The 24,109-nt window shown below is 48.8% G+C and overlaps 1 protein-coding gene across 4 annotated transcripts in view; it reads right to left on the bottom strand.

The window, feature by feature from the left end:
* bcor (BCL6 corepressor) overlaps positions 1–24,109 on the bottom strand; it is a 38,710-nt gene that overhangs the window by 11,575 nt on the left and 3,026 nt on the right. Inside the window, exons 1-8 of one of the 4 annotated variants that reach the window (XM_056389358.1) lie at positions 21,094–21,915; positions 10,982–11,063; positions 7,562–10,750; positions 6,025–6,081; positions 5,380–5,539; positions 3,926–4,267; positions 2,531–2,815; positions 694–1,007 (exon numbers count right to left, since the gene is read on the bottom strand). In XM_056389358.1, the coding sequence (XP_056245333.1) occupies positions 694–1,007; positions 2,531–2,815; positions 3,926–4,267; positions 5,380–5,539; positions 6,025–6,081; positions 7,562–10,750; positions 10,982–10,984 (4,350 nt within the window). In that variant the 5' untranslated portion in view covers positions 10,985–11,063; positions 21,094–21,915. Of the gene's footprint in view, positions 1–693; positions 1,008–2,530; positions 2,816–3,925; positions 4,268–5,379; positions 5,540–6,024; positions 6,082–7,561; positions 10,751–10,981; positions 11,064–21,093; positions 21,916–24,109 lie in introns of those variants that run through there. The other 3 variants (XM_056389359.1, XM_056389360.1, XM_056389361.1) reach the window with 3 other exon arrangements.

The raw sequence follows: 24,109 nt of genomic DNA, 5'->3' as shown, positions 1-24,109 counted from the left end.
TGCCTCTGTGTGTGTGTGTGTGTGTGAGAAATGCGTGCCCTCTCAGTGGAATTCCATGTCGAAGCAGCTGTCAGGCTGAGGAGGAGCAGGGGAGGAGAGCAGCGCGGGCGAAAAACAACTAGCCTTCTTTTTTTTTTTTCCTCTCAATTTTTCCCCATGCTCATTTTTTTCCCCTCTTTTGAACTCATGCGCTTCATACACTGGACCATGGCTGCTACATTCCTCACTGTGTGAGTGAGGGAGAGTGTGTGTGTGTCTCTGTGTGTGTGTGTGTGTGTGTGTGTGTGTGTGTGTGTGTGTGTGTGTGTGTGTGCACAGCCTTGTGTTCAGCAAAGTGTGATGCATAATTGCTCCGGGGTTTTGTTGTTATGTCAGGAATGCTCACAAACACGCAGACACTCAGAGCCCTGGCACGCACCTACACACAAAACAGCACAGATGACACACGTTCAACAATTAAGGCCAGAGACAAACACACACACACGCATGCAGGCGCTCCGCAGGGAGCCGCTAAGGGCAGGAGGAGGTCAAAGCTCCAGCAGCCCTCTAAACATTGTAAACATACTTCCTTCCTCTCTCCCTCCCTCTCTCTCTCCCAGCTGCATAATCAGAGGCGCCGACAGGCATACTGAAACTCACTGCTGCAAACATCCAGACGCCCATATCACGTCCAGACACCCTATCAGCACTCACCTTGTCATCTTCAGCTGCTCCCAGATCAGCCACACAGCGCTGTCCTGGGCTGTTAGGAGTAGCCTCTTTCCTTTTCTCCCGCTCTCGCTCCCTCTGACTCGTGTGTTTGGTCTTGCAGGGCCGCTTGCCCTTGGGTTTGTCTGTGTCACTATGGCGACGGGGCTTGAGGGGAGGGGGGCCTCCCATGGACTGCTCTGGGGCCGGAGAGGGGGGGCCCCTCCTGGGCTCCTTGAGGCCACGGTCACCTGAGAAGGGGTCCGGCGGGTACGCTCTGTCCTTCAGCTGGCCGGGGGGAAGGGGAGAAGTAGCTACTCCTGGAGCAGGAGGAGAGAGAAGAGAAAGGTAGAGTGAGCGGCTGATAGTGTGAGAGCTCAGTGGAAGGGGAGGATGGGAAGGTATTGCAAGGCCATCTCTCACCCTCTGTTGGTTTATTAATGAGTGCACAGAGCTGTCTGGGAGCGCAGCATGCCTGCTCGCTCCGGAAAATATAAAAAAATAAATAAAAACACACACACACACACACACACACACACACACACACACACACACACACTTGCATGCACAACACAGGCTCACATAAACACCCCTGTAGTGACTTGCGCACACTCATTCATTGCAGCAAGGACACTGCTATGAGTAATCTCCTTAAACAAATGTGGCACTGTCTGGTTTCAGCCTCTTACAGTACATATTTATATGAAAAATAAAAAGCTGCCCTTGAAACCACAATGTCAAAATGCCGTTTAATAGCTTAATGGAAATACATTCTCTTCTAAGGATCACAGCATTTGTAACTACATGGGTTGTGGTCTATGTCTGATTTGTGTTGCAATACAAGTTTTAGAATAATCATTCTCAAACAAATGAGGAGGAAAGTGAAATTGTATATATTGCTGATGCTTAAATATACAAGCACTTTGCAATGTAACTCCTGTTGCAGAAAAAGTCTTTTAGAATCCAAGATTCTTAACTGAGATGAATGTGTTTTACTATCTGATTAGTGATATCTTTGGGGGGGAAAAAAAAAAAAAAAAAAAACTGTGGAAGAGAAAGACCACAGCCCTGACAGACACACAATCGAATAACCACATTCATTGTAACAATATGGCTGTTGCCAGGGTGATGTTATCTAAAAAGGTAAAGTAAAAAAAAAAAAAAAAAAAAAAAAAAAAAAAAAAAAACTGTGGCCAATCAAGGCCTGCAAGGCCTGTGGTTTCTGCAGGAAACATGAAACCAAAATCTCCTCTGCTTTATTCACTTCCTTTAATCTCTCTCCTGCTCTTTTATTCTCTCCTCCTCGTCTCGTCTGTGTCTCCCTGTGCCTCAGTTTGGGCACATGAATAAGGGAAAGCCCTGGTTTTAATAAGTTACTCCCCCCAACACACACACACACACACACACAACTCGTCCTCCCGTTCCCTGTGACTGGTCTTGAGGGGAAAAAAAGAAAAAAATCATTGATCACACATTAGTCACACTACACCTGCCCACGCATATCTCCATCAGCCACTTCCCTCATTCGCTCTTTCATCGTTCTCACAGAGCCCCACTGTAGACCAGCTGAACAAAAATCCCAAAACCACAAGGGGGTGGGGTGGGGGTGGGGGTTTAGCTTTTAGCCCCCTGGTCCTGTTTCTGATTGCCCAGTCTTTCCCCTGGCAGGAGGAAGTATCCCCTACCTCATTTCCTCTGCCCCCTCCCCTCAGGCTCCCGGGAAATCCCCTAAAGACACAACGCTCAACAAGAAAGTGAAACGTGAGCCAAAGATAGATTTCCGTTACCCTAGCTGAACTCTGAGATACAGAAGTGGTTTGCACGGCTGGCGGTTTATTCTTACCATTAAGTAGCTTCTCGCAGCCCCATTTCCTGTTGATCTCGGCTCTCTGAGCTGCGGCTCTCTCCTCTGGCTCGCTGGCCCTGATTTTGGGTTCCCGTAGTCTCTGCGCCGGGGCGACTAATCTGGGCTGGGGCCACGCCCTCTCCTGTTTGATTTGTGAACCGTCAGGTGAAGCTGTGCCGGTGGCGGGTTTGCTGAGTCGTAGTCCCTTCAGCTCGATGCAGACCTTGAGCTTGCGCACCTCATCATCGTCATCTTCATCAGCACTGGTCTGCTCGCGCTCATCTGTGAACCATATGAACACAGTTTGCATTGTTTGCCATTTCTCATATATTGTTATAGAAGAGTTTTGCCCTGTGAAAAATCTTAAAACGTAACAGTTGTGGTGGTTAACCTCAGAAGAGTAGATGAGAAAAATTCTCATCCCTCATTTGTTTTAACATTTTTGAAACCTATTGGATACACTAAGGAATGTATTACTGACAAGCTTACACCACATAAAGCCTTTTCAAAAATGCTACTCTCACCTTCTGCAACACACAAAACTATTGTTTGTACATACATACCAATCTGCAGACAACTGAGCACAAAGAACAAAGTCCATTAATCACTACATTCTTATGGCTTGTAAAACCCCCCCTGAGCCTTACATTTAACACACACACACAAGCGCATACACACATACGCACACATGCGCACACACACAAACGCACACACACAGAAAGGCAGGGAGCAGACAGATTGAGGAGTAAAAGGGGGAGACAAGTCAAGAATCGGGCGGAGAAACAAAGCAATAAAGACTGGAGAGGCAGAGGGAGAGTTCTCCCCCCTGAAATTCACGGGGGACGGGTATTTGACTCGTCTGCCAGTGCCAGGGAGAGCAAGCGCAATACCGCATGCCAGAAAAAAAAGGAAACCCAAACAGATGAGGGAAAAAAGAAAGGAGATGAAAAGAGAAGAAAAGAGCAGCTTTGAAGAGGGTGGGTAAGCGCAGCGGAGGAACGGCAGAGCTGAAAGAAGAGAGAGAGAATGGCTGTCCCTCTTTCTCGCTTCTCTCTAGCACACTGCTCAAAGGCAGGATTAAACACTTCTCTGAGCTGGCTGCCACACAGAGCGAAAGATGGGACAGAGGGGGGGTGTGGGGGGGGGGGTGTTACGGAACGAGTTTAAGGTGGAATTGATTGGGAAGGAGGAAGCATCAAAAGGAATAGAAAGATTGTTAAAAAAAAAAAAAAAGAGAAGAAGAGAAACAAGGGATGAGACGGGGCTCAGCATCACAGAAGATGAGGGGAACAGAAGTGGGCAGGATTAGAGTGCATGGAAAGCAGATGAGGTGGGGGGGGGGTGTATTTGAGGAATATGGGAGTGTATGAGAAATGTATGAGAAATTCTCACCTGTGGAGATTTTGGGTCTTTTCTCTGGGTGAGACACCCTCTCTCCTTCCTCTCTCTCCGTGTCCTCAGGCTCACCCTTGATGCAGAGCGGACGTTTCCTGACGGGTGCAAAGCCAGGGCAGGCTTTTTCCTCAGGATACACTTTAGCTGGTGTCAAAATGGGAGGCAAACAATGACCTCCTTCAGACTCTCTCAACACCTTCTTGGTTCCATCCTTTAGCCCTCCTTGGCTGGCACTTCTGGCCCCGTCTCGGGCCCCCTGCCTTGGGGACAAAGGTTCCCTCGGGCCCCCGCACCTCTGGAGGACTGGAACTCTGTTGTTAGTGTATGCCGGCCGGACGCCTGAGGAGAGCGGAGACAGACGGATGGAAACGGGGGAGGGGGAGTGGGCAGAGGCAAAATAAGCAACAGAAGATGAAAGGGAGACAGACACATGGGGAGAGAATGCAGACAGACAGAGAGACAGAAAGAGAGCAGGGAAAAAAGAGGCGGGGGTGAGACAGGGTGAGGGATTGACAGAGGGAGAATGCCAGTTAAACACCAGCCAGCTTTTATTCAGCTTTAAAGACAGGCAGTAAAACTTTGATGGGGTAAAGACTTTTTAATCTGATGTGAGCCGAGCCAGCGGCCTGACGGTTCAGTGCAGCCGCTCGCACTTCCAGAGGAGAGGCAAGAAAACATCCTGCGCACTCACTGCGCACGGTAACTCCCATCCCTCTCCCCCCTTTCTCTGTCCTCCCCCACGGCATGACCGCACCACGCCCTTCTCACACAGAGCGTGACTCCAAACCCCCCCCCCCTTTTTTCCCCTCTCTTCTCGACTCCCTCTCCCTCTCTGTCTCCCTCCATGCCATAATTAGGCTCACACGTCAGCCGCGGCCTCGCTCCAACACACAGCTGGGCTCTCAGCCAACGTAACTAACCCCCCCCTTCTCTCTCTCTCTCTCTTTCCGTTGCGCTCTCCCATCCGCTTTCACCCACTAACTCTCCCCCCGCTTTCACTCTCTCTCTCACGCAATCTCTGCCCCTCCTTCTCCTCTTGCCCTCCCTCTCGATCGTCTCTCCGCGCAGATAAGCACAAAAGGCTTCTTGAAAATAAAACTCCCCCTCTGTCTCGCTCGCGCGTTCGCTTGTGCTGCCTGGCTTGTATAACAGTGTGTGTGTGTGTGTGTGTGTGTGTGTGTGTGTGTGTGTGTGTGTATGTATGTGTGCGTGTGTGTGTGTGTTGAGTCTGTGTGTGGAAAAGTGTGTCTTTTTTTAGAGTGACCCGGTCTCGCCTAAGCATTTGCTGCAAATGCATGTGAGTGTGTACGCGCACCTATTGTTTGTGTGTGTCCCTTTCTGAGTGTTCATTTGCAGAGTGGCTGCATACGTGTGTATGTGCGTGCATTACGAGTGTGAGTGTGTGTGTGTGTGTGTGTGTGTGTGTGTGTGTGGGGTGCTGGGTTACTCACCCTCCCTCTCTCCCTGCCTGGTGGTGTGTTGGCAGTGTTCCAGCGCTCGCTCTCTGCGCTGGCCGTCTGCCAGCTCCCGTCCTGCTGCCGAGGCAGACACACACACACTGCCGCCCTCCTTCTCCTTCAGCTCCAGCTCCGAGAACCGCATCATTGCCCGCTGTGCGCACACAGACACACACAAAAATGCAGAGAAAACCCATGAAAACCACTCATCATCTGCCCACGCCACACACACACCTCTCTAAGCCTCAATCTGGCCTCAACAGCTACAGAAGCAAAAAATTGCATCAGAAAATCACATTGTCTCAAAATCAAAAGAAAATGCCAAAGAAATTAAACCCACACACACAAAACGCACACAGGACAAAAAGGTAGACAGATAAATCACAAGCATGGCATCAAGACACAGGTTAGACTACTGCAGCCACTGTGAGTCCATGCGCTCTGGGGCTTAAGTCCTGGCATCTCCCTTCCTGAAACATAAACATGGCTAGGAAACATATACATCTAAGCCCTGAGGCAGAGAGAGGAGAAAAAGAGGAAAGAAGGGAGTGGGGGAAAAAAGGAGTGTGCAGTGATACAGAGTACAAAGGAGACAGAGCCCATCAGAGGCAGATGTGATAAGAAATGTAAAGAACTGACCTCCCAGTTAGCTGCAGGTTGACTTATATTACTCCCCTCTCGTGATATGACTTCCATCTAAGCAATTAGAATGGGGGGGCTCAATATATCTGTCCATCATTTCATCTTTTTATTTTTTTTAATGAATTTTTGTTATGTTTCTCCACATGTTTCTTTACACACAATAGGCAGCCACAATCCCACAAAATAACACAATCAAATTAAAGTGACTCAACAGGTCAATTAACACTGCATCAAAACTATCAAATAATTTCTGAACTGCATGAATGAGAAATTTGAAAAAGAGAATCAAAACAATATGTTCATTCTAAGCATGATTGATAATGCTAATTCAGTTTTAACTGTCTCATTTATTTTTTTTCCAAACAGACTTCCACGTATAATTTTCTTTTAATGTCCAGAAATAGAGTGTTTGATAGCTTTGCATTGCAGCTGTGCATTGACAAGCATGACACAGACAAAACCACAGTTTTCTAGGGTGCGTTCACAACATAGACAGACATGTGCAACCTATTAACATATCTGCCTCTGAGCCAGTGGATAATATAACATAAGGTTTGCTTGTGTTTCTATGCTGAACGTTGAGCATAAGGAACCAGAGATAACAGTGTAAAACGAATAGCTCTACATGTGTGCGTGAATGACAGGGGATGACGGCCAAGTGTAGGGGGGACGTTGCTGTAATTGTGTGTTTATAGATGCAGTGAGATGTGTGTTAGCAGAGAGGGTCTTTTAGCCAATGGGGTGAGGAGAATTATAACCTTGGACAGCAACCAGGCAGGGCAGCATAGGCCATTGGGGGGAGGAGGGTTGGGGGAGGATAGCAACTGGCGGATGGGGGCATGCAGAAAGCCTAAGAGGAACCCCAAAGAGGGCAGCTGCTGGTTTTTAAGCACACTGCAAGCCCTCCACTGCCCCTAACCTTGGGGTTAAGCATAGCCAAAGGCAGTGTGAACTGTGAGGCTGCCACAGTCATGCTCTGAAACTACAGTATATGGCTCTATAGCACAGTCAGCACTAACGCATGCTTTAGCCCCAAGGCAGTCACACAAGGACAAGCACGTACGGACACACAAACACGCACGCACAGAAATAACCTTTACAATGACTGCTCACTAATCACCATACAGAGATGGCAGCCCTGGTTAACCTTTGAACTGCCCTCCCTGATAGAGGGCCTCAACTAGCCTCACACTAAACCTCGCTAAGACAATGATAAATTATGGGGAAGGTCAAGCCTATGGCCAGGACAGTAGCATGACAGCACTTATATTATTCTGTACTGTGTTGTAAATGCAGAGTATGCCAATTTCATGCAGGGTTTGTTCCACAGGCAGATCTGAATATTGCAGCAAGGGAATAAAGACAGTGGTCCTTTGGGGGGGTTTATTCCTGCGTGGATGTTAGAACTGAAAGTATGTTTGAAATGTCTGCACGTAAGAAACGTTGGTCATATTGACCTGTCTGCAGCCCACCACCAGCTTGAGACCAATATATCCTGTACTCTATATACAACCACAAGTGTTAATAGCCTTACCTGCAGAGCTCTCTGTTCACGGCTCAGCTTGCTGGAGTCAGCATACAGCTCAGTGGTGACACATTTAAAGCGGTCGCCAACGTAGCCTGAGGAGTTAGCAATCCTCTTGGCAAGACTGGATCTACGAGAGCTTTTAGATGAAGTCTGGTTACCATCTTCTTCCTCCTCATCCCCTTCTCCTTGAGACTCTCCTAGGTCGACAATACTGTCTTCCTTTTCAGTCTCCCTCTCGCACACGTTCTCCTGGTCTGACCCCCTCTCCACATCTGTGCAGTGCTGAGTGAGGTGGAGAGCTCGGCTGTCCCTGTCCCCTTTGTCCTTACCAGAACCACGCTCCCCAGATGTGCGGGCACAGCGCAAGGTGCTCTGGTCTTGGTCTCCAGGGTCCGGGCTGGGACTCTGTTCGTCCAGGCTCTCCTCTGCCTGGGTGATGTGCCCCGGAGAACGCGGGGACGTGCTCGATGTCACGCGAGGACAGTCTGTGTCCTGAGGAACCTTTGGTTTCCCAAAGGCAGTTTCTGGCTGTCTATCAGTGTGGTTGGGTTTCAGGGTGGGGCTCTGTCCAGAGTGGATTGGATAAGGATGGGAAAGGTGGTGTTGGTGTTTTGGCTCATAATCAATCTTTGTCAGATTTTGGTTACTATGACAACATTCATTTTGGTTAACCTTGGTGCTGGTCTCACAAGAGGGCTGTTTGTGGACCGTTGGTGTAGACTCAATATCTGTGTCTGAGTGTACAAGGTCTATGCAGATTATCTTTTCCCTGGATGTTACAGAGGAAACATGAGCTTTGCTTTGACTGCCACCCTGTCCTTGTGCTCCTGCTTCCCTATCGGGCTTTATTTGGCTTCCTTCACTCATCTCTTTGCCAACATTGTGATCTCTGTGCCCCCCACATTCTTCAACAGCTCCCCGTGATTTCTCCTGTCCCCTGGACTTCAGACTTGCATCTCCCCTTTCTGGCAGCTTGTTGTCTGAGTGGGTCTGCATCAGGGGATGAGCCATCTCCTGAGAGTTATAAGTGAGGTACTCTCCTCCTGGACCAGCTGGGAGGTTGTGGTAGGGTAAAGGGTGTTTTGCTGCCAGTTGGGTTGGGTAAAGGCTGTTGCCGCCAAGCAGTATTGGGTGAGGATAGACTGGGCCTTTTCCTGTAATTGGCAGGGAGTGTAGCGCCATGCCATCAGGGATGGGGTAGTGCAGGTATCTGTTAGCATAGGCCAAACTGTGGTTCAGGTAAGCGTCATTTTGAGGGAGGTAAAGGTGGCCAGGAGGGTGACCATTCTCTAAACAGGGCCTCTTGTATGATGATACCTCTGGAGTTGTTTCACCTCTCTTAGCGGTCAGAGAGGACTTTTCTGTTCCCTCTCTGTGGTGGCCTGCAACTGATGGATGTTCTGATTGGCTGGGGATGTGTTTGACCCACTCACCATTAGGTTTGGGAGAAAGAGCCCTGGAGCTCACCAGAGAGGAGCCCGAGTGTTGTGAGGAGGGAACATTATGGTTTGGCTCCCCAATCCTTGGACAGGATGAGCTACGTTGCTGAGGGAGTACTCTCTCCAGACCCTTGTGTTTGATGACAGAGGGCGAGGAGCCTTTGGCTTGTGAAAGGCCCAGGTCTGTGTTAGGCCTTGGAGAGGAGGGCAAGCCTGGTGTGTGCTGTGTATGGGAGGGAGACGGGCTTGGTACAACCCAGGAGGAGTGTAAAGTGCTTATCATCTCTGGCCTCTCTGAGACCTTTGAAGAAGTGCTGCTGACCACAGAGTGAGGGTGGGAGGAAGGAGAGAGGGAGAGGTTTTCCTTTAGGAGCTCTCGGCTTGGGGGGGGCAGTCCATAACGTGCACTTGATGCTATAGTGTCCATCTTAACTGGGAAACCATTGGGAGGCGGTCCAAAGTCAAGTATTCTTCCAGACAAATCTAAGGGCTTCTCTGCTGAGTCTTTGGTTGCTTGGGGTTGGTTAGCTGGCCTCTCAAAATTAGGTTTGGAGGGTGACCTGCTGGGTCTCCTCTCAACCCCTACACTTCTGTGCTCAGGTCTGGGTTTGTGGGGGCTGGGCCGGGCAGGAGAGGGCTGCTCTGATGCCATGCTGCTCACAGAGAATGGATGAGGAATGGACTGCGTGGATGAGGACGAGGCAGATACTGAACAAGTGGAGGAGGTGGGTGGTTGTCCTATCCTAGCAACTGGCCTTTGTAAGTCCAGTGAACTGTCGATGTGAGCAGGGGGAGGGGGAGGCTGGGGAAGGCGAGAAGATGCGTGAGAAGAAGAATCAGTAGGCAGACTATTATTATTCCCACCATTGGTGCCACTGGTGCTAGTACTACTGGTGTTATTGTTGTTGCTCGAGCCCTTCCTAGAGGGAGGTCTGCTTGGTCTACTGCTCCTGCTTGGGGAGCGGTCCCTGTCTATAGCAGCCTGATGGTGCTGAGGATGAGGGGAAGGTTGGTGAAGTTGTTGTGCAAATTGGGGCGGAACACCAAGCCCCTTGTCCTGGCAGTGTACCAGTGATGTGGGGGCCACCGTGACTGCGGGAATCCTCATAGGGGGCGCCACCAGGGGAGAAGAGATCGGAGAGGGAGGATAGGGCGGCATGTAGTAGAGCCTCTCAGCAGCAGAGGCGGCTGCCGCCGGATTAACGTTACCCCCCTGTGCTGCACACAGAGAGGAGTAGGCCAGGTGCTGGGGAAGATAGGGGTTGGGTTGGCTGAGCAAGGACGCTTTGTACATGTTTAGAGCTGTGTACTTGGATGTGTCCATGAAGGGGTACATGCTTGCTTCTGGGTAGGGGCTGAGCCATGGCAGGCGGAGGTAGCTGCCACCAGCACTCGCCAAGCCCAACTCAGATGCTTTTTCTCCATGCCCGACTCTGCGTTCCAAGCCTAGACCTTCAGCTCCGGCTCCAGGAACCAGCACAGGCTTGTGGAGACCTGGAGGGGTGCCCTTGTAGAGGCCCAGGTATCCATTCGTGGGCTTACGACTGTCCAGAGGGCCGTCAGGCTTGTAGATGAGCTCTGGGAGACCATCCCTGTTGTAAGTGAGAGGGAGGCCGGGCGTCTCTCTGCTCTTCTCTGCTGGTAGTGCTCTGATCCCTGGGTATACAACCCCACCATGGAGACGAAGACCAGCATCATGAATCAGAGTGCTTCGTTCCAGCCCCATTGCTGCCAGGGGCGTCAACCTTGCATCCACCTGCAGCAAAAAGTGGATGAAAGAGAAGTAAATGTGACTCTCATGACTGGAATCAGATAAATTATAAATGTGATAGTGAAAATGTGAACTTTACTGCTCAATATTTCTTAGTCTTCTAGGTTAAGTAAATGCATGCTCATAGTGAAACAGATCAAGTGATTGATTTCCAGATAATGGTGACTCATGTGACAAGATGAGTAAACAGGACTGCGGACAAGCGCAGGGACTTGCCATGTTTTGTGTGATGTGGTTCCCTTGTCTTAGTTCCAGGTTGGTTTGTGTCTCAGCATCGACATCACGAACAGATGTTGCCCTGTGGAGATGAGCAAACAGTTAGCAGTTAGTGTCTTGGCTCTGCCCCACTCCCACTCCCACACACACACACACACACACACACACACACACACACACACACACACACACACACACACACACACACACACACACACACACACACACACACACACACACACACACACACACACACACACATCTTTGTTGTTTTGCTCCAAAAAACAAAAATTGACATTGCAAAAATGTCAGTTTATAAAATCTCCCAAAGAGAAATAACATAGAAATTAAATAATAAACAGACTTTCTGGGGCATGCAAACCTAAATAATATATCAACATATGCCTTATTGCTATATGGCAATCAAATGTGTAACAGAGATGTGTAACTGAGATGAGACACGGAGAGTAGAGCGAAGGTACAAAGAAAAAAAAAAGATAATGGCACCGCTAGCTATAGTCATCACAACCTTCCTCTCACTCTCACTCACATACACACACAACTCCACTGAAGTAGTCACTGGAGATGAAAGCACTGTGTGGGCTCCCCCTCCCCTCCCATCCGTCAACACCCCTCAGCAACCCCCCACCCCCCCACCCCCATCCTGCCTACCCTGTGGGCTAGACGAGCATTGTGGGGCTGCGTCTATTCAGTCACGTTCCCCACACACTGGTTTGTGCGCCCTCTTTGACCTGCTCTCTCAGCTGCTTCAGCCAGAGGAGCAAGGGAAGATTATACACCAGAGACCACTTCGGTGGGAGACCATTTACCCGCCCGCCAACACAGAAGCCACAGATCAACAAACACACCAACGAACACGTGCAAAAGTATAGTATGCACGAGAAAAACAGACAACAATGCAAAATGTACAATAAAAGACAGAGCATGAAATGATAAATATAGAGGACATGGTGTTTGTTTGAGGCTGGCTTCTTTCGAAAATCATTAGAGTAATGACAATAAGTAGTAAAAAGAAAATCCCATTTAGATCCCTTTGTGTGTGAAATGCCCTTTAATCTGCACATATTTTGTATACGTTCAGATTTCATTAAAGCGCTGGAGCATAACGGAGCTGTTATCAAGTGAGATTTGAAATAAGTTACATAAAGATTATAATCGGATATTCATTAATGCAATATTTTAGGAAATGACAAATTTACTAATTAGTCTGTAACATTAAATCTGCACTTTTATCAGCTGATTGCTGATGGTGCATGGTTAGCTAACCCAAATCTATATTAGAAAATCCTTTAAAAAAAAAAAGTTTGTTTGAGCTATACCTACAATATTAGTTAACACAACATATGTCAACCCCAGATTTGAGTAAGCTGTTGCAGCAAATCTACAGCATTTTTTCTAGTTTGTATTTATGTTATGCTGTCGTTTCAGTGGATATAAAAATCTACTTTTTAAGAACTGTGACAACACACTGCTGCCGCATTACTGAGCGAAAGAGACCACAACCTTGTCAGAAAAAAAGAAACTGTGACAAACCACACAAATTTAGCGTTCATAAAATATTTTAGAACTGGCACCACTGAGAAATCACTGAATGCTTAGGAGCTTTGGTGAGTCAAGTGGCATCTTAAAAGTCTACTAACCCACTGGTCTGCCTGATTTTAAGAGGCTGCTTCAAAATCATCAGTTCTTGTTTTACCATAAAAAAGAGGTGAAACAACAATGAGGTAAGGTGAAATTACTGCCCCCATGCCAGATTTTATTTAAAAGGTAATATTCAGTATTAGACTTAATGACTCGTCAGGGTGGACATTTTTGTAAGACAGTCCTGTTAGTGGAGCCAGTGCAGAGAAGAGGTGGGAGACAGAGAGACAGAGAGAGAGAGAGAGAGAGAGAGAGAGAGAGAGAGAGGAGAGAGAGAGAGAGAGAGAGAGAGAGAGAGAGAGAGAGAGAGAGAGAGAGAGAGAGAGAGAGAGAAGTGCCTTTAAATAGTAAGAGTGAAGCTGTGCTGGGAGCAGCAGAGAAACTCGGCTCCTCGATCATAGCAGAGAAACGCCTCCGAGACTCGCTGCCGCGCCGCTGGCACGCCACTTTTATTGCCGTGACCCGGGGCCCATTAATCAGCCTGCTGCGGGCCCCTTTGGCATGGCTCCTCCCTGCCCCAGCGCTCCCACCTCCCCACTCCCCTCCCCAAACACCGCTCGTTCTGCCCCAGCTCCCCGGGGCCAGTCCTGCTTCAACAACATCCGCATCTGACGGAACTGAAACGGAGTGCGTGCGTGGGCAGAAGCGCTACAGTGTGCGAGCGTGCGTGCGTGCAGCCACGTGTATGCGAGGCTGCAAATTACACGGACAGATTTGAGAAATCAAATCACTCCCGTTTCCTGTATTTCCAGGAGCAACACATGCACCTTTCTTTCTCACACCCTCTCTCTCTCTCCCACACACACACACACACACACACACACACACGCTCCTCTTGCTCTGAAAAGTCAATGACAGCGAACATAAAAAACTAAGCCTCTAATACAAACGCAGATAGTCGATGACATGCTACCTTCACGGACATTTCGGTTGAAGCGAAAGACAACCGTCACCGCTAATATAGGCTAGAGAAAACCCCTCTCCTCTCTTTGGGAAAAATCTACGTAGGTTCTCCAGAAAGAAAGAAAAGGGAAGACAACAGAGAGGAAACGATCTGTTCTGGTTCGGGTCAGTGCAACTAAAAGATAGTCCTGGTGCCTGGTTATTACTCCACGATGTGCCCTCACTGTGCTGATGACTGATTTCATTTCCATGAAATTAATAGTAGTCCAGCTAAGATGAGAGGCTGCATCGGGCCTCAAGGTCAGGATCAAGCACATGGCGGCACTCAGCGTGCACCGCCGGGAATAACCCTCCGCTTTTGGATGCATGCGTAGACTCTGAACTGCACACTGACAACCTGTTCAAACTGCGCCAAAACGCAAAGTGCTCCACCGGTCATTGTTTCACCACCAGCCGGATGCGGTTAGTGCTAGATGCTGTGTGTACTTTAAAAGGTAAATTGGTGCACAATAATGCTTTACATTAATATAGGCTTATATACACTAACGTTAGATGCCTTGGAAATGCTGCTCAACAAACATTCACATGAGCAACACACCCTGGAGTGTATGAAAAGGCTATGCATTTCAATTTATAATTTCAGTGAAGTCTGGACACAAAAGGCGGCTTTTTCCTGGGTGTTGGGCAGTCCTGCATTGGTAACTTATAAACCTGATGCTTTATTTTATTATATGAACAAATCCTGCCAATGTCACATTATGAGTGGAAGGAAGGGCAGGAGAGGGGGAGAGATAGGAAAGGAGTAAAAGGCAGTGTGTTGACGCCAATCCTCGCTGCTAAGAATAGTTTGCGCAACAAACAACTCCCGACGGCCGCCCAATCCATCACAGTGGTCGGCAGCAGCAGCAGGCGGGGGGGGGGGGGGGGGGGGGGGGGGGAGGAGGTGGTGGGGGGCGCAGCGGTCGGAGCCGCGTTTATAAACCAGACCGCTGGAGCGGAGCCCCGACTCGCACCATTAAACAGAAAACCACCGGGTGTTTTTAGCGGAACCTCGCACAGCTCTGTAGGGCCTATTTCGGTGTTGTGTGCTTTTAAGGGAGGAGTAGCAAACAAGGACAGAAGGATAGACTGATAAAAGAGAAGGAAGAATGAGTGAAAACTAACTCGCTTCTCCCTCTTTTTTCCCTAGTTTCCTGCTTCTGACGACAACGACTTGAACTCTCCGCGACCCGCAGTATATGCACCGGAACAAACACTGGCACCGCTCATCATTTCCTCCAGAGCTGAGGCCTCTCTGCTCCCAGTGCAACGCTCGCGCGCGCGTGTGTGTGTATATGTGTGTGTGTGTGAGAGAGAGAGAGAGAGAGAGAGAGAGAGAGAGAGAGAGAGAGAGAGACTTGTGAAAGTGGTTGTATCACCATTAGCACCTTCCTCCCTCACAAAGTTGACAAATGACCAACTAGAAACGCAGATCCACAGTCAATGAGTCCAGGACATATCAATCATTCACAATCACCCTCCTGTGTTTATGATGTGACTGTTGCACGGTCACGTTTGCCAGTCAGTTCGCCACAATGACGGGAAACCGGGAATGTGGGTCTCGCTGTATAACGGGAGTGACGGCGCCCTTTCGCTCTATGTCCCTGGAGCTTTGCCAAGCTCTCTGAAGCGCAGAGCTCCGATCAGCTCTAAAAAAAATGCGGTGTGACGCAGGATAATCTCCGCAGCGACGGGGGTGGGGTGGGGATAAACACGGATTAAATGCGGGCGCGCGCGCATGCACACACAGAAACCACAGACACACACAAAACACAGCGAGGCGGTGTGTGTGTGTGTGTGTGTGTGTGTGTGTGTGTGCGTGAGTCCAAAACGAGAGGAATTCTGCTCACACTGTCGGTGAACAAAATAGAAATCAGCGGGAACAAATCCGAGAAAACACATGAAAAAAAAAAGCGCGGACCAAACCCAGAACCTGACTACTAACTACACAGCCTCGGGGCCACACTCTCACCAGCACACACACAGCATCATAAAGAGAAAAAGTGCGGAAGTGAACGCGAGCCCAATTTTAATTGTTATTGATTATCAGGCCGACGTGTGCCAAATGGTCCAACTGATCATCTCGCCGTGGACTCCGGGAGCAGTGTGTGGAAAGTTGACATGCTGTTTGTTTCTGATATAACAGAACCACAGTGACTGAGCAGAGACGGAGGGACAGAGGGAGAGAGCTGGAGGAGGTGAAGGCTGCACAGACACACAGAGCGCGCTGCTGGTGGAGCACAGAGCTGGAAGGAGCCAACAGCGTCTCTTCAGCTGTCACATTATTAGCGACCGAGCTGTAAACAAGGGGCCCCTGCGTCCTCCCGGGCCGCTGCACAGCCGCATGCAAGTCGGTGCACGGTTCAACTCCCCCCCGAGGCAGTACGGCCGTCAACAACGGTAACATTGTGAGCCACCCCCCTCCCTCCCGTGCTGTCACTAAGGCCCGGGCGGCGGCTGCTGAACTGGCTCTATTCATCCCGGGCCAAATGAGGACTAAATGGCCCTTTATGCCACCAAAGGACCTGATTGTAATCGGGATGCGCATGCACGAGTGGCCCCGCGTTTACCGGAGGTTTCTTGACTTTTCTTTGAAATGCTGGCGTTGCTTTCATGTGCTGGATGTTTCTAATGAAAGAAACATCCAGCCATGTGCCCCCCCCCCCCCCCCCCCACCCCCCCCCACCCTACATACCGTCCCCTGCCCACCCATATAGGTTGAATAGTCTGTTTAAAAGAGCACACTTAATTATTGGTGGCGTGTAAAGACTTAAATGAGGCAAAATGCATGTTAGTTTAAACAGGTGCCGAATCAATGTGAGGTAAACCACAGCTTTCACACCTCTGACATAACCTAGATTCTGTCTCTAAAGGTCGCAGGCGAGAGGAAACGATGCTGTTGTACCCAAACACTAAACGACCTAAACGCTTAGAAATACAAAATGAATTCTTTACTAAAAACGCAGTTTGTGTGTGTGGACTCGGCAGCACAAACTCTGGTGATCCAACTCCAAACTCCAGGTCAACAACTTTACAGCCGACATTAACCCGGTGATGTGCCATCCAGACAGCAGCAGATAACACATTCTTGCTTTGTAAGCGGTTGCGGTAATAAACTCCTATCGCCATCACCCTGCTGTGCTGCCAAGCGTCTGTGGGATTTCGTCAGAAAGATGCCCGAGGCACCGACATCTAAAAACAAACGAGGAGGCCTGATCGAGACTGCGCCTGCAGAGACTGAGAGGAGGGAGGTGAGGCGTGTCATCATTACTCTGCTGCTCAATCAATCTTGCTATTGGTTCGGCCAGAGCAAGGTTAGTAAACTATAATACAATCATGGTGAGATTTATATTTTAATTTTAGCCCGTGTCTTCGTACGACAGCAGGTCACTGGCTCTAACACCTTCAGCAGAAACATCCAAATGTTGCTTTTGGAGACATGATTAACTAACACTGTGTATAGGGAAGGAATTAATGTCTAAAACCGGACTCATAACAACCTAACATCCGCGCGTAATTGGCTACGGAACCATCAGCTTTAATGCTAGAGTGGAGAATAATGTGATGTGTGAGATGTGGCTCTCTGGGGCCGTCCTGACCGTCTCTGTGTCTGAGAGACAGTACTGGGGGCCGACACATCTCTGCGGGGAAGTGATCCGTGAGCTCCAGACCTCGTCGAAAACAAAAAGGTTTGTGGAGCGCTGAGAGAGAGAGAGAGTAGGAGGGAGGAGGGGGGGGGGGAGGGAGGGAGCGAGGGGGAAGGGGAGGGGGGCGGCTCTCCCGTTTCATCGCGAGGTCCCGGGAGGCCAGCACGGAGCATAGCTTCAATCAAACCGTGACGTCTCCTCCGGGAGCTGCGCAGCGCCTGGAAAACCGATCTCTCCTCGGCTCGCTGCCGTGCCTCCGCTTTTGTTCACACGCACCTCGCCTCAGCAGCGAGCGCAGCGCCGGCAGCGACGAGGCTGTTGTTTTATATCCAGGCGTGAGTGAGGGGGAAAAAAAAGAAAAGAAAAACAACAACAAGCGCGACAACAATAAGACAGACCTCATGTCTCCGAGTGAGAAAAAAACAGAACACGGGCATTTCCTTTGACGAATTTTACCCATTTCCCCGACACATTAGAAAGGGTTTGATGTGTAAAAGTGGTCCCGTGATTGTACTGACGTGCTCTCTCTGTGCCTAATATTCCCCACGTGGTCCTTATTGATTCCAGATTAGAAAAAGCGGACAAACAGCAGGTTAATGGGTTTAAAATGGAGGCGGTGTGACTGTCCCTATACACGCAGCAGACCCCCCTCCTCCTCTCTCTCTCTCCTCCCCCAAGCACCACGCTGACACATCCACTGTCACAAATCACTCAGCATCACAATATGACCCAGCAGGCCCGGGGCTGGCGCGGCCTTCAGGTGTACATCCCCAGACAACATGCGCACACATCCCGAAACTGTTAACAACTGCGAATGTGTGTAAAATCGCACTTCTCAGGAGTTTTCACTATCAAAAACACACGTTCAAACATCGAGTCCCCCACCTGAGATGATAGGAGTTGAGTTGTCCGTATTTGGAGATAAGAGACTGACAGAGGTGAAAGTGAAACCTGTGATTAGTTAAGCCACTGTTAAAACACTTTCTATTAGAAATAATTTCCAATAGAAGACATGAACGGCAAATTAAAAACCCTGGGCCTGGGGTAATAAAACAGTTTTTGAAAGAAGTGTTAAGTCCTCTCACGTGAAGAGAGGGAGAGAGAGAAAAAATATCAGTATGTCAATCTATGGTAAGCAGCCCTCCCCCTCTGTGTTCCAACACCTGGAGAACAGATCAGCCCCACACTGACTTCACAGCGCACAGTGGAAAAATGATGCGCAAAACAGTCCGACGGGGTTCACTATAAATAAACTCGGCCCACACAAAATGTGAAGTATTTGTTTTAGGCTTCCACAACAAGCACCGCTTGAGGAACATGCTCTATTAGCCTGCCTAAAGATCAGACTCAAAAAGGCTATCTGTTCTTCAGAATGTGTGGGTTACGCTTGTGAAGAGATGACGGCAGGACGACCACATTATTCTGATGGTTTAGCTGCATAACGGATGACCTGCACTTTAATTTTTTTTAGGGAGAAATCCGTAGGACGCAATCACAAATGCCAATCAAGAGGAAACCCCACTATTGCGGCACAGAGAGGCCCATCCAAACCTGAATGTCTGACTAAACCTGATGTCACGTCTCAGCAAAAGTCTGTATGTCATTATTTCCACAAAAACAAACTAGATTCAAGGGAACAAGTGGAACAATGGTTCATGACAGCATAACAGCATGTTATTTGCCCAGTTTGGTAAATAATTAGCCAGTCTCACAGATCACCCTCCCTACTCATCAAGTGTAATTTTATTAAGTAAGGCTTCCTATATTCAAGATCTCCAGTATGTTTGATTATTACTCTTAAAAAAAAAAGAAAGACTCAAATTTAACGTTACGTAGATGTATGACAAAACTAGTGTCTCTCACGGCTCCATACCAGCTGAGACCGAGGCTTCATTTAAATACAATTAAGCTTTTATTCTGCATCAAAGCCCCCTGAAGTAGCCTCCTCCTCCCCCACCCCCACCCACCAGTTAATCCCCTGAGCTGTTCCCCGAAAGGTCCCAACACGCGGTCTTGCTCTCCCAACCCGCTCGAGCCTCAGCCGAGCAGACTCGTGCGTTATGAGCGAACCCCTATACTGTATATCGTGTGCGGATTGGCTGCCGGGACTTAAGTGGTCTTTTAGTAGCTGCTTCCCTCACTAAGCTCGTCAATGAGCTGGAGCCAGCCAATATGAGGCACATCGATCGTCCTAAGAGAGCGTTCCCTAATTAGTGCCTGTGTGGCTCCCGGACAGGCGGCAGGCAGGCACCGCGGCATGGGAAAGAAAACTCCCCCGATATCAGCCCTTGTCTTGCGATGGAGAAGGTGGTCCTGGTGAAGTCCTTTTATAGGACAAGAAATGTCTCGGCCCTGAAACGCAAAGCTACGTAGCCCGCACAAAAGCTTTGGAGAGTCGTTAGGGAAGACGATTCAGTTTGGAACACATCCAACACGCCTTGCAGCACTTACCCTATTTCAATTAAACAGCAACTTTATATGAAGTGGTTCACACCGATCGCTGCCACCCACGGTGCTGCAGAGGGAAGATGACGATATAAGAAGAAAAACATCTCTCAATACTGATAATGGCTGAGTTGACCCACTGAAAAGTGGTTTAAAATTCGTAAAGGCTCACCGAGCTATTAAAAGCTATGAAGAAATTACTGGCAGGTTTTTTTTTTTAACTGTTAAACTTTAATATTATTAACGAGTCTAGGGTGACACTTTCCCCCTACGAGAGAGCAGCGCGTATCGGAGCTGCTGGCGGAGGGAAGGGGGTGGGCTGTGGGGGTGGTGGTGGTGGTGGTGGTGGGGGGGGGGGGTCCTAACTGGCGCTACATGGATCCTCCGTGCGCAAAGGATACTCCCCTGCAATGCAAAGACTAGTTACAGAAAGACAGAGACAACATACTGTAGCGCAAAGTCACATCGGAGAACACCTGCAAGACATGAAGTGAGAGGGAGGGAGAGAGAGCGCAAGAGTGCGTGATTGAGTGAGTGAGTGAGAGAGGTGGCACGATGCCAGAGTGGCTTCCGTCACCTAGACAGGAAGGTGAGCGGTGCTCCCGTCCCCCTCCCCACAAACACCTTCTCCCAACACCACCTTTGGGACTGACGAGACGACTGATCAGCGTCCACTCTGTCCAAACAAAGCCCCCACACCTCCCCCACGAACACACACTCAGCTGTCACACCAACACACACACACACACACACACCGCGGGGATGCCCTCCAACTGAACTGAAGCGTGTATAAACGGAGCAGCGCCGCTCGCTTCCCTTTGGCAGGGCGAGGCTGGATTCCGTAACCTTGTTTAGCGCAGAAGCTCCGTGTGCGCGCACGCACACGCGTACATACACACTCCTACCGTCGCCCCACAGGCTCTCACACACTTCGTCACACAACAGAGTGCGAAAAGCCTGAATATTCACCATCGAGGACGGCGCCACTTTCAAGTCCGTTAATCTCTGGGACGTCCTTCTCACCTCCGGCCGGTTGACAGGACAGTTGTAAAAAAGGCCAAGCTCATGGTCGGATCATTATGTGTGTGTGCGCGTGTTATTTATCAACCACATGCCACTGCCCCGCCGAAACGCACAAAGACCACCCTATGCGCTATTCTTAGAAGTGGCCGATCCTCTCACAGTCTCTGCGCACAACACCGGGCTATCGCGATCAGACTCAACCCCACAAGAAGACTGGTTTTGATTTAAAAACACTAAATGTAAGACCACCACATGCTTTAAAAAACATCTTAGCTGTTGTGGTACTGTTTAAAAAACAGGACTGTGCGTTTTCTGCTCTCGTGCAGGGGGTTTCACACAGCCAAAAACACATGCGAAAGAAAATTAATTCCGTTTTGTCATTGATTGCCTCACCTGGTTAATTGGTGCTAGTTCCAACCGTCGTCCGTGCGCTCCAACTCACGCCTTTTTCCTGTTTTGCCAAGTTAACTAGGAGGGCAGCGATCCGTGCGTACGTAGACGAGCCCGGTTACGGTCCTGTCTGCTGGAGGCAGACAATCCCGGCCAAAGAAAAAAACAACTAAAAGTGTCTAACAGGTTATCCACTTGTCACGAAACAAAACCAGTCTCACATATAAAACTCTCGGTCCTTATTCTATTGTCTGCGGACAACTCTCATCCATTACCCTATAATTCAAGCGGACTTTTTGCTGCTGCAAATGTCACTTGGGTTTCCATAAAGCAACAAAAAGATCCTGCGCGGAGGAAACTCAAACGTCAGGGTGAAGGGAAATCCACAAAAGAAGCTCCTTTAAGGTCTTTAAAGTGGAAGAGCCAACGCGCCGCACGGCCCGGGCCCCTAAAGGATACAGGTGGCGAGGTCGGAGGACTCGCTGAGAAATTAATTCAGCTCGGCCGTACCTCGCAGCAGCGCCATGTTGGGTTTCAGCGGAGCACGCCGTCCTCGGAAAAAGCCCCTTTCTCCCGCTCTCCGTCACTCCATGTCCTCTCCGACTCTGGAATCCGTGTCTCGGAAGGTTCGCTGAAGGTTATTCCGTGTAGCTTTTCGTCCCGCGTTTTCTTCGAGAAGCGTAGAGAACACCCCGGTCGGAGCCCCCGGTTCGCACCGAGGACGCACGGAGCTGTACGGGGAGTGCCGCACGGAATGGATGAACGCTGCCGAGACCGAGCGACTCGCTCCACTCCCACTCGCGCAGACTCTACCCAGAAGGCCAGTCGGGAGACCGCAATTACCATAAGCCTCCAGCGCACGGCAGTGGCTGCGCGCGCACGCACACACTGAGACACACACAGAGTGAAACACACACACACACACACACACACACACACACACACACACACACACACACACACACACACACACACACACACACACACACACACACACACACACACACACACACAGGCTCCGCTGAAACTCCAAAACAGGAATAGGCGAGGTTTTCACGGCAGAAAATGAAGTAATAATAATCCTAACGATAATAATGGAACAAATTATAGAGTTAGCTTTTTCTGAGATTAGCTAAATGCAATGAAATGAAAGTAAAATTAGAATGAAAATAGATATTTAACTGAATGGAAAGGTGCACAAATAAAGCTGAATTAAAAGTTTAGCTTTTGTTAACAAAGAGCCAAAGAAAAGGGTAATCATATAGTAGCCATATTTCCATATGAAGGATATAAAGTAGCCTATATCAGAGTCCGTTTTACTGGCCAATTTATGCAGATAAGTAATCTGAGTTTAGCTCTCATTGTGCACGTATAAGTAGGTGAAAAACTAGATGCATATATAAATATGATGACACAACATACATATTCTGTAAATTGTCTATAAATTAAGTGTGGCTTAGAATACTGTAACCTCCATGTTCATCCTATTAATACTGGTACAAAAACTGGTATGGTTTTTTCTTTTCTTCTTTTTTTTGGCCCCCTTATGTCATCCACATTTTTAGTATTGTTTACATTTTGTTCCCATAATTTATAGTTGGAGCACAGATCCAGATTAAATGTCAGTGTAGCTTTTTTCCAAGCCAACAGATAAGGTAAATCTGTGGAGCACGAGGCTGTAGACGGAGACAGAGAGGGAGGGAGAGAGAGAGAGAGAGAGAGAGTAGGAGAGGGAGAGAGAGAGAGAGAAGGAGAGGGAGAGGGAGAGGCAGCTCAAGGCTGGGGCACATCTGTTAAGGCTCCCATGTCAAGTGAAGGAGGAGGAGGCTATGAATATCAAGCCTGAGGTGTGTGCATCATGTGCCTGCGTGTGTGTGCCTGTGTGTGTGTGTGTGTGTGTGTGTGTGTGTGTGTGGTGTATAGGAGAGAGAAAGGCCAGCAGACTGACAGACAGACAGACAGACAAACAGACAGACAGACAGACAGACAGAGGCGGAGTAGGAGTAGGAAAAGAGAGGGGGACTTGAAAATGGAAGGTCTGGCTGCATTTGCCACAGCTGTTGAAAGTAGGAGTTAAACCAGACGGTCATACACAAACAAACACAAAGCTCTCAAAGCACTCACATATGGACACATTAAAAAGCAAAGCTCATCTTGAAGGCCAAACTGTCCAAAAGTTAGGAGACAGAGGCACAAAGGAAGTGAGCAGAGAGGAGAGAGAGAGAGTCTGTGAGATGAGAAGAAAGGGAAGGAGGGTGGGCGTATTCATGCATGGCACAGAACAAAAACTACACTTTTTCTCTTCAGACAAAACTCCAAGGAAACTACACCATGCATCTGAATTTCTGTCACAAGGAATATAGAAAGCCCTTTCTTCAAAGTTACATAAATCCCGGGTGAACTGCTGGGCATGTTTGCTCTTATCAGCCCCATTGTCTACCTCCCGTAACTGGGAGCTGCCCACTACCACCACAGCCTTTAAGCCACGAGACAGCTGAGGCTGCGTCAGCATTTAACCAGCTCAATCTGAAAACAGTTTGTGTGTGAATACAATGTCGTCCACATTAACGTTTTCAGATCGTTTTCCATTCACACTGAAATGCTTAATCAGTAGAAAAATGGGTTTAATGTCTTCTTCTGTCTCCTTTTGCGGTTGGCAAATTATAAAATTGTTCTTCTGAGCCAACATCTGGTAAGAAGTGGGACAGACACAGCCTGGTTACTCTGCTGCGTCTCAGTAGGTTAAACATCCCGTCTGTCTGCTCCTGTTATGATTATTGTGTTTTAATACAGCCAAATTTACTAGGCAATTCATTAGACTGTGCACAGCAGCGCGCTGGCCAGTCAAATATATGCTAAGTCTTGTGCCGCTGCACCGAGGCGCCAATCAAATCACTATCTTCTGATTGCAAAATAAACATAAATGCAAACCACTCTGCTGTCAACTACACTGACATTTTAAATGAGTCATTACCGAGAAGGTTAGAGGGGGAGAAAGTTGGCTTCTTCACTTCACTGA

The sequence above is a fragment of the Seriola aureovittata genome, chromosome 11 (genome assembly GCF_021018895.1).
Source record: "Seriola aureovittata isolate HTS-2021-v1 ecotype China chromosome 11, ASM2101889v1, whole genome shotgun sequence".
NCBI lineage: Eukaryota > Metazoa > Chordata > Actinopteri > Carangiformes > Carangidae > Seriola > Seriola aureovittata.
This window is presented reverse-complemented; position numbering and strand designations above follow the sequence as displayed.